We start from the raw sequence: 16,587 nt of genomic DNA on the forward strand, positions 1-16,587 counted from the left end.
CAGGAAGTGCTTGTGAAAAACAGACAACCTGGGAATCCCCTATGAGGAGATGGACTAGTCCAAAACCTGTCGGGTCTGTCAGATTTTAACTGCCTCTTTTTTTGCTATAGTGGTCCTTTAATTTGAGTGTCACTAGTAATGACCTTACTTACTTAAAGAGAATCTGTATTGTTAAAATCGCACAAAAGTAAACATACCAGTGCGTTAGGGGACATCTCCTATTACCCTCTGTCACATTTTCGCCGCTCCTCGCCGCATTAAAAGTGGTTAAAAACAGTTTTAAAAAGTTTGTTTATAAACAAACAAAATGGCCACCAAAACAGGAAGTAGGTTGATGTACAGTATGTCCACACATAGAAAATACATCCATACACAAGCAGGCTGTATACACACTTCCTTTTGAATCTCAAGAGATCATTTGTGTGTTTCTTTCCCCCTGCAGCTATCTTCCACTGAAGTGTCAGGCTGTTTCTTCCTGCAGAGTGCAGACATCTCTGCCTGTATGTAATTCCTCAGTATGTGAAAGCCCAGCCAGCTCAGAGGAGGATTTATCCAGCTTGTAAAAGATAATAGAGCAGAGAAAAGCTGCACTAATCTAAATAACACACAGGCAATGTGCAGAGAGGGGCCTGGAGGGGGGAGATGCATCACAGAACCACAACACTGAAGAACTTGGCAGCCTTCCAGACACAGGCTGACAAGTCTGACAAGAGAGAGATAAGTTGATTTATTACAGAGATGGTGATAGTAGAACGTGCTGCAGTAAGCCAGAACACATTAGAATAGCTTTTGGAACTTGTAGGATGATAAAAAACAGGATGCAATTTTTGTTACGGAGTCTCTTTAAGCAAGCGAGGTACCATTTGTTGATTGGTTTAAGGCAACCTATAATAAAGGGCTATCATCACATGCCAACATCCAATACAACGTTGCTTGAAGATGGAAATATGGAGGGTTGTAACAAGGCTATATGGCATATGGCTCTAACGTTGGTCCTACTGTGATGAGCTTGCTACCTATAGCATGCTTATAGTAGTAGGCTGTCTATGCTTGGTTGTGTATCAAATCTATCTTATGCTTATCTATGAATTCTTCTCGGGAGAATTAATGCAGAGAAAAAAAATCACCTTTATTGATTGAACCTACTTCAAGCCTTGATCCCTATTAACGGTACAATGCCACAGCTGATTGATTGCTTCTGATCGATTAGTACAGCATTCAGAAACAATCAGTCGTGCCTATTAACGGTCGAATTCCTGGCACCCGATTCGATCGGATAAATGGAATCGATCAATTAATCTACCCCATCAATCTGATTGCATTGGCTAGTGTGGAACATAAATAACTAAACACGGCCCCTACGTAGCTTTCCTAATTGGCCTTCAAAATTATTTTTTTTTAAATGAAACTTCAGGTACGCGTTAAATTACAGTAAAATGTAACTTGTAATTCAGGACTGCTAGTACTACAGACACCACCTGTTTAGCAAAATGTGCCACAATCAGAAACTGCATAGCTTCTTGTGCATGTAACTGCAATGTAAAGATTTGTTCTGTCTTAATTGTCAAAATCACTGTAGGGAATTGCAAAAAGTGATTTGAGGACATGCAGCAAATTTAGTTTTGTTGCTACTAGATTATGGAGCCATCAGTCTACAAGCACAGCATTGTCTTCCTTATTATGCAGCAATTTCCAGGCAATTGTAGCACAAAAGGGACTGCCGGTAAATAAATAGTTTCTCATTTAAGATCGCTTTGCCGTATGTGGAATGGCATGCTCAGGAGGCATAGTTCATAATTCTCTACAAGTACAACGGTATTGCTAGCGAAAACATCATTGCAGCTGTATTAGTTATGAGCCATTACAACGATCAAATACGTATTTGTGCGCTTGTGTGGATATTTCTTGAAAAAGTGGTTTGTATGTAAATCATTCATTTTTGGGTTGTAATCTTAGACTGTCATGGCCGTAAACACTTGCATCCTTTACCAAGAGTTACAGATTGCCCAGCAAGCTCACAGTTAATCAAAACTCTTAAAGCTGTGCACCCACCAGGCGATATTTGAGGCGATGTTACCCAACGTTGGGCAACATCATTTAACATAAGCATGTTAAACGATGTTGTCCCCTGCGGCGATCTAGCATCGTTAAGTGTCAGACACAGCAGTTCAACTGGGTAGATCCCTGATGACCCCCAAGCAAAGTACCGCGATCACTTGACGGTTCGGAAGTTGGATTGGCGGAGCACTCCTCGTCAGAGGCGTTGCTGGATCCATCTCCCTGCATTGTGAGATGAGTGCATGTCTTTAGTAGTGTGTAAGGGGCTAAAAAGAACAAAAATGCTATGCAAAACAGCAATTTGCCTTGTGCTTGTCCTTTACCGAGGCTCTTAGTACTTATGCCGCTCTGGCACTTGAAGGGTTACTGTGATCCTGTCCTGAAGTCAGGCTGAAGACAACACTGGCAGTCATTAGAGAGGGGTGCTGTGTGGTTCCTGTTCTAAAACCACATTCTCATTTGCATATTAATGAAGTCTCGGGCTATACCACAAGGCACAGCATGAATTAACAGATGGTATTTAAATCTTCTAGTAAATATGAGAGACGGCCAGTGACTGGCAATTATGGCAGTATTTAATGGAATATCTGTTATTGATTCATAATTAGACCTCATTAGACCCTTGTCTGTTTCTGTGTCATTCTCATGTGTGACAAAACTCCTTGCTTCAGCAGACTGTTGAATGGTATTCTAATTAAGAAAGGCTTGAATGATGGAACCAAGTTTGGCCCTAAATGGTTAATATTTAAATGAAGGCACAATTAAGAGCATTGCATTTGCAGAGCACGAGGGCAGAACGGCTCACGAGTCATGCAGCAGAAAGCATATGCATTTTGAATATCGCTGGCAGTAAAATAAGAGGCAAGATTAACGGTTTTCATTAGGTTCGATGTTTCCAGGAAGAGAATGAAAGCTGTCATCAGCAAGTCTCTGCATATGGTGGAGGTTGTTACCCAGAATGCCTTCTCATAAACGGGACTGATAGTTAAGAACCAGAGCAAAACACTGGAGCTGTTGCCCTAAGCAATGTGCCATATGCCAGGTTTTACTGTCTTCAACCAATTTCTTTAAGCTGTGTGTGTGTGTGTGTGTGTGTGTGTGTGTGTGTGTGTGTGTGTGTGTGTGTGTGTGTGTGTGTGTGTGTGTGTGTGTGTGTGTGTATGTGTGTGTGTGTGTGTGTGTGTGTGTGTGTATGTATTTGTGCGTGTGTGTATTTGTGCGTGTGTGTGTGTATGTATTTTTGTGTGTGTGTGTATTTGTGTGTGTGTGTGTGTGAGTGCGTGTATAGAAAATAATATCGCAAGACAGAGAGAGTGCAACACTCCAATGGTTTCAGTATCTGAAGATATTAGGATATTAGTGCACCCAGACCCAAAGCCCCATTGTACCCTCAGGGGCAACAAGACAAAATATGCTGGAAGGGTCAGCATCACCAAAGCGTAATAAAAGCATTTTATTTTAGTTATAGCTCTCTAACAGCACAGTTATTGCAGACGTTGACATGGGTAGCATGTAGTCACAGTGGCAGCCCTTTATAAAGCCATGCTATCATGCGCTGCAGTATAAACAAAGTTTTAAGACCTGTACCCACTATGCGATTTTTCTGACGACCGGCGTTTTTTTTTTTTTTTGAGCAAGGAGCAATAATTTCCGCAATCTCGTGAGATAGGTACAGGCGCACAATTACGTGAATGACGTTTGGGAACTCGTGCTGACAATGACATCACATCGGATCTTTAAGATCCCCAACGACTTCTACACAAAGTACTGCGATTGCTTGAACGCCTGTTGTGTGCATCACGTATACCCGCTGTCAGGAAGATGAATCGGTAAATGCTCATGGTAGTGGGACGTCGCTGGGATCCATCTTCCTAACTCCTGAGGTGAGTATTCAGACTTAAAACTAAAATGTTTCAGCAAACTTAAAGCAGATCCAAGATGAAAACTAAACTATAACAAGTAACTTGTCTATATATCTTATCTAAAGTTTAGATATTTTACACAGCAAATCTAGCTGCAAACAGCTTCAATAGAATAGGATTATTTCTTCCTGTGATACAATAAAAGCAGCCATGTAGTTTGTAAACATAACACACAGCAAGCTTATCTGCATCTTCAGCACTCAGCCTGTGAAAGAAACCTAATCCCCCCTCCCTCCTCCCCTCTGCCTCTGAAATCTCTGGCTAGTAATACCTCCCCCTCCTCCTGCCCAGTCTGAGCTCCCATGAGCCCTTGCTACTGTCTGAAAATGCCAAGGCTCTCTGAAAAGCTGTGGGCGAGGCTTGTTTAGTTTACAGGGAATTAGAGTATTAAAACAAAAACAAAAAAGTATTTGGCTTGAGGAATGCACTATTAACAATAGGAAAGGAACACAATTATGCAATGAGTAAAAGTTCATCTCGGATCCACTTTAACACTTCATACAGATAGCCTTCGACTCGAGTATGAAAATGTGTATGTCATCCTTTTACTTGAAGCACAAGGACTTTTCTGTGGTATAATAGAAGTGGTGTAAGCTGTATCTAACAATTATTTGAAGCATTGAGGGCGGTTCAGGGGTGGAAGGAATGTGTACTTGCTCATTTATCATTTGCTGGAGGGGAATTGGGTCTAATTCACATTACATGATTTTTAAAAATAATTTTGTGTGTTTTGCTGAAGTGCATTAGCACATACATCAATATGCTCGTTCACATACAATTTGCAAGTAACAGCAGTTTGAATTAGCTTCATCTTTTTTGTTTGTTTGTTTGTTTGTTTGTTTGTTTGTTTGTTTAAATCCAGGCACTGTGTGCGTTTTCCTACCAATGTGTTCTGTGCATCCATGAATGTGCATGTAAACTTACACCAGACATGACAACATTGAAAAACACGCACATGTTGGCTTTCACGAATGACAAATGTAAATGTAGCTTTGTATCTTATATTTACATATTATATTAATAGGGAATACTAGGAGTATTCATCTAGCTCTTTTGTCATCAATTCCATACTCCAAAAATAATGGAAATTATATCTGAAAGGAACACCAAATTATAGAAAGCATGTACATCTTAAATTCCTCACAAATGTCTTTTAGCATCATCATTTTCTTTTCCATTAAGTGCAACTTCATTTACAAAAAAATAAAACCTCTATCGTCGCTGCACACCTCCTTTTTTTTTTTTTTCTTTTTTTACTGGATGTCATTGAAGCCGGTTGCACACCTAATAGTAGCGGTGCAAACCTTCACATGCTCCTCACCCTTCATATGACCCTGTGCCATGGTGCCGCCACAGGGTCGTATGCATAGGCCCGCCCCCTGGCTAGTGATGTACTTCCTGCTGGGCAAGAAGTACATTACTGAGGGTCAGATTTATCAAAGCATTACCAATAGTTTTTTCTTCTTAAACAATTCTAACCAACAGGGAACTGTTCTGCATAAGAGGATTCTTAAATCCTACTCCATAGCGGCAGTTTAGTATGAATTTGTAGAACTGCATTAAGAAAAGTGCAAATCCATTCCTAAACTGCTGCAGACTAAGAAGTGCTTATTAGAGGTTCTACAGATTGTGCAGGCTAGGTATGTTTTATGACGTGCTCCTCCCTCCTGCTGCCAGGTGTCCTGTGAAGCTGTTCTGTGCTTAACCCTTCCAGTGCTGGGCATTGATGCAAAACAGCAGATGTATTCGTGTATAACCCTCAGCAACAGCAATTCCCCTCACACACACTGCACTGTCTGAGAGACCTTCCTAACGCCTCCTATTTTACAACCGTTTTATCTATCTATTTATTTCTTAAAATGTGCTAGACTGTTCTGCTTGGATTTCTTAAAACCTACCAATATTTTGTCTCAGACACTCTTGATAAATGTCCCCCTCTGACAGGGGTGAGCCTGGGGTGCCTGGCACCTGGGTGCAAGATTTTCTCTGGCGCCTATGGGAGTGGTTAAATTTACCACGCCCAACCACATAACCACACCCGTGTCCTGCCTAATCACACCCACACCTTCCACCTCTTTCCGCATGCATGTGATACCCCATTCCTACCCCTCTTCCATGGGCTTGCTCCTGGCTGGCTTTGGCTTCCTGCGAGTCTGCTAGTCTCTGGACTGACTCAGCCTGAGAGGCTCTGCGAGTGCGACGCAGTCACACACTGCGTATTTATGGCTGCCTGCGGCCACCCTACTCTCGCTCGCTGTCGTCGGCTCCTCCCCCCGCCAAGCCCAAGCGTGAGGTGGGCTGCCTGTATCTTTCCCGTTGCGCCGCGCAGCCTGCCAGTGTTGCCAACCTTTCACGTTATTTTTTTACTGACAAATACCTAAAAATTTACTGACAAAAGATTATTCTTACTGACAAAATTTCCCCACTAAATGCACATAAGAGACAGCTTTTCCCCATGTAAATGCACATAACAAGAGACCGCTTTTCACCAGCAAATGCACATAACAAGAGACCGCTTTTCACCAGCAAATGCACATAATAAGACAGCTTTTCACCAGCAAATGCACATAATAAGAGAGATTTTCACCAGTAAATGCACATAATGACAAACAGACAGTGTCCCCAGAATATATAGCCAGGTATATATGTCCCCAGGATAGGTAGCCAGGGGTATGTGCGCCCAGGATAGGTAGCCATGGGGTATGTGCGCCCAGGATAGGTAGCCAGGGGGTATGTGCGCCCAGGATAGGTAGCCGGGGGGTATGTGCGCCCAGGATAGGTAGCCGGGGGGTATGTGCGCCCAGGATAGGTAGCCGGGGGGTATGTGCGCCCAGGATAGGTAGCCGGGGGGTATGTGCGCCCAGGATAGGTAGCCGGGGGGTATGTGCGCCCAGGATAGGTAGCCGGGGGGTATGTGCGCCCAGGATAGGTAGCCGGGGGGTATGTGCGCCCAGGGTAGGTAGCCGGGGGGTATGTGCGCCCAGGGTAGGTAGCCGGGGGGTATGTGCGCCCAGGGTAGGTAGCCGGGGGGTATGTGCGCCCAGGGTAGGTAGCCGGGGGGTATGTGCGCCCAGGGTAGGTAGCCGGGGGGTATGTGCGCCCAGGGTAGGTAGCCGGGGGGTATGTGCGCCCAGGGTAGGTAGCCGGGGGGGGTATGTGCGCCCAGGGTAGGTAGCCGGGGGGGTATGTGCGCCCAGGGTAGGTAGCCGGGGGGTATGTGCGCCCAGGGTAGGTAGCCGGGGGGGTATGTGCGCCCAGGGTAGGTAGCCGGGGGGGTATGTGCGCCCAGGGTAGGTAGCCGGGGGGGTATGTGCGCCGCCGCCGCCGCTCCCTCCTCCGCTCCCCCCTCACCTTGCAGCAGCTTCAGTCAGACCTCAATCAGCAGGCGACCCGACCAGGAAAAGGGCGCCGGACGCACCCGCTCTATATGCGGAAGTGATGTCACTTCCGCATATCAGTGCGGCATGCTAGGTCCTAGCGCCCGCCCGCCTGATCGAGGTCTGACGCGGCGGCGCCAGCGGCTAGAGGGAGGTAGCTTGAAGCTTCGGCCACAGGGGGAGAGCGGCGGCCACAGGGAGAGAGCGGGGCCGGGCGGCGCCTCTGAGGCAGGCGCCTGGGTGCCTTGCACCCGCCCAGGCTCGGCCCTGCCCTCTGATTCCTGTCGGTCCGCACATGCACGCTGCGTTGCACCGCACTCCCATCGTGCACACTTGCTGCATCACCCATTGACTTGCGTTGCTGCATAATCCATGCTCTAGGCACAGATCTTGCAGTAACTCGCTGCAGCCTTTGTGTCTGCATTGCAGCGATTTGGATACTTTTGGCGCACCGAGTGGCATCGTGTGAACTGTGCAAGTCTCCATAGAATTGCATGGCCCTTGCGGCGTGGAAGAGTAATGCGGGGCGACGCAGCGCGCAAGTGTGCAAGGAACCTAAATGTATTGCATATCTTTCAGGTTTGGTCTGCAGCTGTTTTAATTTTTGAATTTGCTGGGAAGCCATAGAAACAGTACATGTGGAATGAAATCAAGCCCTAATTTTCCTCTGTGTCATTGGTACAAAAAGTCTGCACAAAGCAGGACATTAAGGTCTCTTTCACAGTGGGACGTTGCGTTTGATGCAACGTTAAAGTCGCACAATGTGCCCCTAACGCAGCGCATGTAGGTTATGAAATTGGATGTTATTTTGCACTGTGTTGTGTCTTTTGGTGCGCTGTTTTCTTTGCATACTGATGGAATGAAAACGGCGCATGCGTTACATTTAAAAAAAAAAGAAAACATTATTGAGCATGTGCAACACACAATGCAACAAATGTATTGCTAAACGCACAGCATGCAGCACTTTCTAAATATTGCTACACGTTACACACAACGCAATGTGTGCACTGTGAATGTCGCACAGACTTTGTATTGCTGTGCGTTAGTATGCGTTATAACTGTGAAAGAGGCCTAAATGTATTTCATCCTTTCATGCATCTAAAGTTTTGATGTACTGCAATGACACATTCATTGCACAGTAAGAAGGGGTCAGACCGTCTCTACCTCTGCTTAAATTAATGTGGTATGTGTTGGACTAATCACTCAAATCTCAGGAGCAATTTTCCAACTGCCAGATTTTGACACTAGACAGATTTTGCATCAAAATATATAGTAGTCACGTGTGAATCCACGGGCATGTCTGCAATACAGATTGTAACATTTTTGAAATATGCAGGGATGGTTTGTAAGGATTTTAAAGAGAATCTGTATTGTTAAAATCGCACAAAAGTAAACATACCAGTGCGTTAGGGGACATCTCCTATTACCCTCTGTCACAATTTCGCCGCTCCTCGCCGCATTAAAAGTGGTTAAAAACAGTTTTAAAAAGTTTGTTTGTAAACAAACAAAATGGCCACCAAAACAGGAAGTACCGGTAGGTTGATGTACAGTATGTCCACACATAGAAAATACATCCATAGATAAGCAGGCTGTATACAGCATTCCTTTTGAATCTCAAGAGATCATTTGTGTGTTTCTTTCCCCCATGCACTGAAGTTTCAGGCTGCTCTTTTCTTCCTGCAAACAGCTTTGCCCTTGTTTGTAATTCCTCAGTATGTGAAAGCCCAGCCAGCTCAGAGGACGATTTATCCAGCTGATTAGAGCAGCTTCTCTCTTCTCTCTTATCTAAATAACACACAGGCAGTGTGCATAGAGGGGCCAGAAAGGGTGAGTTCATAGCAGAACCACAACACTGAAGAACTTGGCAGCCTTCCAGACACAGGCCGACAAGTCTGACAGGGGAAAGATGCATTGATTTATTACAGAGACTGTCATAGTAGAAAGTGCTGCAGTTAGCCAGAACACATTAGAATAGCTTTTGGAACATGTAGGATGATAAAAAACAGGATGCAATTTTTGTTACGGAGTCTCTTTAACCTCCTCTAGGAAAATTGAGGTATACTTTAACCCTTTCGGGACCGGTCGCCTAACCCCACTTCAGGACCAGACATTTTTGCAGAAGGGGGGGGGGGGCATTTGGGGGGGTCAGGCAGCCGGATCCCTGCAGGGTCTGGCTGGGCTGTCTCCCCCTGTGTGGCCAGGTGTCCCCCCTTGTCAGCAGCAATTACTTACCTTCCAGGCTCCAGCGACGAGCCGCAACGGATCCCTCCGCTCCGGCCGGCATCTCGGCTCCTACTGCTGCTCACTTCTGGGTCCCGGTGCTGACGACAGAAGGAGAAGAAATGCCGGCAAGAGTGGTGGGGGGCGCCGATTGTCGTGGGAATGGCAGGAAGGTGAGAGGATCCTCTTCTTTTCCCCCCTACCGCCGCAGCTGTCAAGTTGATCACTATGATCCGACGGCGATCGTAGTGTTCACGTGATCAGCAGCCATACGCAATGGCTGCTGATCACTGAGGGGAGATGCCAGCTGTCACATGACGGCTTAATCTCCCCTCTCCGGTGCGCACGATCGCGTCGGGACGGTTCGTTAGCGCGGACGTTAAATCAACGTCCAGTCAGAACGGTAGCACCACCTGATGGACTTTGATTCAACGTACTTGGTCCCCAAAAGGTTAAGGTTCACCGTTCTGCATTCTGATGCTATGGGTGTGTGCAAGGCGACAATGATTCTCTATAGGCCAGTTCACATATATCCAATTGTGTCAAGTCAATTACTGTCTATTACGCAATGGAGATACCTGACTGATTTCTTGTTGAGGGAAGAAGGGGGGAGGTTACTGGACTGAGTTGCCATTTGTCTGAATAGTAAGCATCTGCTCTGGACCCTACGGTATACCACAGCAAGTCCCTGGAGACGTACAATGTATATTCAATGTGGATATGGTATTGGCTGGGTTTATTGTAGCGGTAACCAAGCTTTTTCTAAAAAAAAAAAAAAAAAATGACAGTTCTCTCATTTTCAACTGGTGTAAAATATCATTCAGTAACAGGACACTTATTGTAGCTAGGAATAAACCACTGTGATATATAAGGGTTTCTGTCTTTATGAAGCTAAAAATCTGTGGCCTTTTGACATGAGCTTTTATTCATTTCAGGGTGGATGAAGTGAATTGGTCCCACTGGAATCAGAATCTTGGCATTATAAATGAGGATCCTGGAAAGAATGAAACATTTCAGTATTATGGCGGCTTCTCTCAGACTGTGAGACACTTACGGAGAGGTAGGCTGGAGAGCGGAGGATATTAAAGTGTATGAATATATATACGTGTGTGTATATATGTATATACACACACACACACACGCGCGCACACGCACGCACATGCACACGCACGCACACACACACACACACACACACACACACACACACACACACACACACACACACACACACACACACACACACACACACACACACACACACACACACACACACACACACACACACACACACACACACACACACACACACACACACACACACCTGACCCTCTGCCTCAAATAGACCATAGGCCATAGCCCCTGAACAAGCATGCAGCAGATCAGGTGTTTCTGACATTATTGTCAGATCTGACAAGATTAGCTGCATGCTTGTTTCTGGTGTTATTCAGACACTACTGCAGCCAAATAGATCAGCTTGGCTGCCAAGCAACTGGTATTGCTTAAAAGGAAATACATATGGCAGCCTCCATATTCCTCCCACTTCAGTTGACCTTTAAAGGATACCCGAACTGACATTTGACATGAGATAGACATGTGTATGTACAGTGCCTAGCACACAAATAACTATAATGTGTTCCTTTTTTTCTTTCTCTGAGTTAAATATCATGTATGTAAGTGGCTGACTCAGTCCTGACTCAGACAGGAAGTGACTACAGTGTGATCCTCACTGATATTTTCCCCTTTTTATCTTTCTTGCTCTCAGAAGCCATTTTCTGCTAGGAAAGTGTTTTATTGTTGGAATTTCTTATCAGTGAGGGGTCACACTGTAGTCACTTCCTGTCTGAGTCAGCCACTTACATACCTGATATTTAACTCTTTCAGGCAGAGAAAGAAAAAAAGGAACACAGCATAGTTATTTGTATGCTAGGCACTGTACATACACATGTGTATCTCATCATGTCACATGTCAGTCGGGTATCCTTTAACATGAAGCCCCCCTATCCTTCCAACTCATAGGTGAGGAGTGTGATGCTACTACAACAATGGGATTAAAAACCATGTAAGAAGATGCAATACATGCTTAAAGAGACTCTAACAAAATTGTCACCCTTATTTCTTCTATCCTATAAGTTCCTATACCTGTTCTAACGTGGTGTCTCACTGCAGACTTTCCTAGTTGCACAGTGGCTGTATTAGTTCTGTTATATAATCTAATCTTCTTTCCTCTGACGGCTTTGTGGGGCTCTGGCACTCGGGCTGGAATGTGCAGCTCTGCTTGTGATAGGATAGAAGCTATACACACCATCCCCACGCCCCCTGCAGGCTCTGTGTGAGTCACAGACTGAGCTCCTCTCAGCCGATCACATTCTGGTAGCAGCCATGTCTTTTGTTTGTAAACACTACCTAAAACTGGCAATTACAAGCCAGGATTGCAGCAGGAAATGGCAGAAACAGCACAGAGGGGCCCAGGAGAAATTAATGAATAGAATGGTGTGCTTTTTATTGTAAGAATTTTAGAGTACAGATTCTCTTTAAATAATGAAGGTGATTATGTAGAGATATAATCAGATGATACAGCGTGTCTAAAATAAAATGGTTGCTGAATTGATTCATTGAGAAGGGTTGTTACTTTTCAGATGCGCCATGTGTGTGTATGTATATAATATATAAGTATATATTATGAGTCACTGCTTTTCTTAGCATACAGAGCTAACATACTTTCTTCTGTTGCCAATATTCTGTTTTGATCTTGGAACTAAATGATCCATCAGACGTTTGATAACAGACAGAAAGGTTTGGCAAAAAGGAGAGCAGATTATTTGTGTGTAGCTTGTTTAATGAATGACTCCTTCAGGGGCCAAACAGACTTTACAGCAGCGACACGCTTAAGGGCTATCTTGCAAATGTTTTAAATGAATCTACTGTGTTAAGTAAATGGTGTTATTGTTACAAGATATATTTGCTGTTTGTGTTTTTTTTCCCTAATTATTTATTTGATACTACCATATTTTTTTTCTTTTTTCTTTTTTTTTTAATAATGTTATAATTATGACATATTACCGATGAAAAGGCCCACAGGCTTGACTAATGCTGTGTGTCTAGTTTACAACAACACAAGGAAAGCAATACACCATTAAATGGATATACTGAGCAGCCATTAAAGATTTCTAGACAATGGTTTAGTTATGACTGTATTAGAAAAATCATAATCCCTATACAGTACAGTAGGGTACTCCTGCAGTATTCTGTTTTCACCTTTCCGAAAATGTAAAGTAGTGACATGGTAAAAACATGAGGTGAGAAAATCCGAAGCAGGAGCCACTCAAATGCCTGTTAAACAAGATGCTGCAATGTGGTGGGATGCAATGCAGCAAATTTAACACTTAAACCTACCTTTTTTTACTGTAAGTCTGTGGGGGGAGGAGTTTGGCATATGAAAAGAAATAAGCAGGCTCCTGGGTATGGATCAGTTCATTTCGGCGCGCGGCTCAGAGAGCCGAGCGTCGAAACTGGGCGCCGTCATTGCAGCAATGTTATGATGCACGCCCCACGTAGCGGCAATTCGGGGCTTTGGCGGCTGCCAGACCCCGAATTACATCTACCTCCGAGTTGCGACAACTTGGAGGGGGAATAGTATTTAATGCCACCTCGGAGTTTAGCGGCAGCAGGGAGAGCCGTCCTTCGGCTCTCCCCGCTCCGAACTGAGCGGCGCCGAGATATGTACCCCCGGGTAATGTGGAGAGGAGCCTTTCAGTCTGCTTGGAGGGGAGGCAATCCCTGGAGTTGAGGACATGCATTAGGTACATAGATCATTTTGGATGGCAATTTCGAAACAGCAACCATACATTCAAATATGCTGTTTGACTCCCGGCCGAGCATAATGTCCTGTCCTGTTCTGTTCAGAGGAGGACACGCAGAAGTGAGCTTCCGGGTCTCTGCAGCATGATTTTCCAGCATTTCTAATCACAAATGAGATCCAGGCAGACAATGGCGGACACATGTACACACTTGGAAAAGGCATCTAAAATGATCTCCATCTGCAAGTTTGTTGGGGGCCTTTGGAGAAGAAAGTGGTTCAGTAGTGACAAGTGGTAGGTACTGTAAGAGATCAGAGGTAGATTTTAATGCCTTTCAGTCTTTCCAAGCTACACCAAATCTGCAAAGTTTCATTTATTAGAAATCCTCCTGTTTGAGGCTAATATCACTGTAAGCTGCACATTGTGGTAATTATCAAATTTAATTTTGCGAATTTCACTTTTCTAGATCGGTGGTCTTCTGTGGTGCCTCGAGTGGTGGAGCTTCATAAAGTACCTCACAATTCTGATGATGTTGTGGTTCCCTTGGAACCTATGTCGAATTACCCGAGGCAAAGTTACCCCCAGAACTGGAAGAAAGACGACACCCATATCTAAGAGAAGGCTCAGATCTGATTCTTCATCCTCTTTGATGACCACAAATGCCTTCACCATATTAGAAACAAACAGGTCCACTGATCTGTGCTGCTAACCAGTCTGGGACTTGGCGCATTTGCACAAATGCTTTTTTTATATGGCTGAATCAGCTGATTAAATTCCAGAAATAAACTGGAAATTTTGTTTTTATAAAGATTTTTTTTACCTATAAAAACTTGTGAATTTCAGATGAGAATTTTAATATGCAAAAAATGAAACCTGCATCCCAAAAAGCTAAAACACTGACAATGAAATCCCATCATACTGTAGGCGGCAGAACAATTGTTACAAGAATGAAAATGCCTTTGATGGCAAATTTCTCTTTTGTCAAGAGAGATTTAATCCATTTCATTCACTTTTATGCATTACAAGATTTAAAACGTATTCCTTCCTGCTTACCTTACTGTCATGTGCACATTTCACAGTGGGGAAGATTTATCATGATCAGTGCAAGAAAACATTGCGTACCAAAGTGAAGTAGCTGCTCAAAGCTCACAATCCTTGCTTAGGTCATCTGCTAAGTTTCCCTCAATTCCTCTTGTGCTGTTTTTAATAAATCTGCCCCAGGGCTCCTAGGAGAAACTATCAGGTTGGTCTTTTACAGTCTGGGATGTTCAAAAAAATAACAAGGGTTCCTGCTCCTTACAGCTTTTTTTTTTTTTTTTTTTTGTGATCGTCATTTGGAATCACTGTCGGTTATACTCTAAACCACAGGTGTCGAACTCCAGGCCTGGAGGGCCAGATCCATGCCAGTGTTTAGGATGGACTGAGAAAGAGAGGGATGTGTTCTACCTGATGGACCACGCCTTTCCTGATTTAGTCCCATCAATTAATTTGAGCTGTGTCAAAAATGTGTGAGGACCTCGGCCATCGTAGGACCGGTTTGACATCCCTGCTCTAAACAGAGGTTTGAATTTATTTTCAGCTTAGGAAATACAGTACCCATGTGGTGGCAAATTAATAAGAAAAATAATCTGTAATGACTTTGAAGGACTTCCGAGGCAAGGGCGACTAAACAGATTTTACTCACCTGGGCTTCTTCCAGCCCCCAGCAGCCGTCTCAGTCCCTCGCCGCTGCCTCGGCCCTCCACGTTGTCCTGGTGGCCGCTCGTGACCCCGCTGGCGGGATGGGTCTTCTGCACCTGCACGGATACTCATGTCCGCGCGACCATGTCCTCTGGCTTGTACTGCGCCGCGATCATCATGGGCGGCCAGCGGGGCAAAGCGGAGGAACGGGGCTGTGGTGAGGGAATGAGATGGCTGCTAGGGGCTGGAAAAAGCCCCAGGTGAGTAAAATCTGTTTGGTCCCCCTCACCTCGGAAGTCCTTTAAACAAAAAAAAAGACTTGTCAGGACTGATGTATTTACAAGATGTGTTAACAGAAGTTGATTTTCCCTTATGTTTCCTGCTTTAATGCTGCCAAGTGACCCCTTGCCTCTTCTTCCAGAGTCATTTTCTGCCCTGAAACAACAAGGCTGGGTCTCAGTATCTGGAGCTAGTACTGCCACTGCACAATCCTTGCAATAACAGCATGATCACCTCCGTTTGTAATAATATGACCCTCTCCCCAGAGGAAATGGAGGCAAGCGGTCCTATCATATCTGAGCACAAAGGGCTTTAACCACCCTGGAGGTAATGACGAGCCTGGCTCGTCCAGCAGAAACATGCTGAAAGTGGTAATGACGAGCTGGGCTCGTCAATACTGCCAGGGAGATTTCCTGTTTCTCTGCACCGCCGGCTCCACTTTTCCCTCATCAGAGGGATTCCCCAGAGTGGCTGGATGCCTGTCAGCACGCTGTGGGTAGCGATCTGTGCTACCCCCAGCGTGCAGAACTAGCATCCAGCCACTCTGGGGAATCCCTGTGCAGCCGGCGGGCAGAGAAAGTGCGTGCGGGAAGGGATTCCCCCTTCTGTGCGGAGGGGGTGGCCGGGTGTCTCCCTTCTGTGCAGGGGGGGAGATCCCCCTTCTATGCGGGCTGGTGGCCGGGTGTCTCCCTTCTGTGCAGGGGGGGAGATCCCCCTTCTATGCGGGCTGGTGGCCGGGTGTCTCCCTTCTGCGCAGGGGGGGAGATCCCCCTTCTATGCGGGCTGTTCGGGGACTCCCCCTTCTGTGTGTGGGGGGGTCCCCTTCTGTGCGGGCTGGCTGGGGGTGGCTCTTCCCTCTTCCTCCCTCCGGATCCCACGTGCGTCCCCCCGTACCCCCCCCCCCCCCCTCCTGAACTCCTATTCTCCTATCCTCCCCGGTATCCAGCCCTACACTACTCACCCGAGGGCTGTCTCCTGCGCCGGCTGCAATTGGCACCCTCCTCCTCCATCGCTGAAGTCCCGGTCTGTGTAATTACAGTACGCGGCTTGGTGACGTCACCAAGCCGCGTACTGTAGTTACACAGAACCGAGACTTCAGTGATGGAGGAGGAGGGTGGCAATCGCGGCCGGCGCAGGAGACAGCCCTCGGGTGAGTAGTGTAGGGCTGGATACCGGGGAGGATAGGAGATCAGGAGGGGGGGGGGGGTACGGGGGGACGCACGTGGGATCCGGAGGGAGGAAGAGGGAAGAGCC

The 16,587-nt window shown here is 45.7% G+C and overlaps 1 protein-coding gene across 2 annotated transcripts in view; it reads left to right on the forward strand.

The window, feature by feature from the left end:
* Nucleotides 1-14,669, forward strand: part of TRPV4 (transient receptor potential cation channel subfamily V member 4) — a 142,894-nt gene extending 128,225 nt beyond the window's left edge. For both annotated transcript variants that reach the window (XM_068239279.1, XM_068239290.1), the window contains 2 exons: nucleotides 10,513-10,637; nucleotides 13,841-14,669. In XM_068239279.1, the coding sequence (XP_068095380.1) occupies nucleotides 10,513-10,637; nucleotides 13,841-13,989 (274 nt within the window). In that variant the 3' untranslated portion in view covers nucleotides 13,990-14,669. The remainder of the gene's footprint in view (nucleotides 1-10,512; nucleotides 10,638-13,840) is intronic.
* Nucleotides 14,670-16,587: the final 1,918 nt, after the last annotated feature.

Source organism: Hyperolius riggenbachi, chromosome 1 (genome assembly GCF_040937935.1).
Source record: "Hyperolius riggenbachi isolate aHypRig1 chromosome 1, aHypRig1.pri, whole genome shotgun sequence".
Classification (NCBI taxonomy): domain Eukaryota; kingdom Metazoa; phylum Chordata; class Amphibia; order Anura; family Hyperoliidae; genus Hyperolius; species Hyperolius riggenbachi.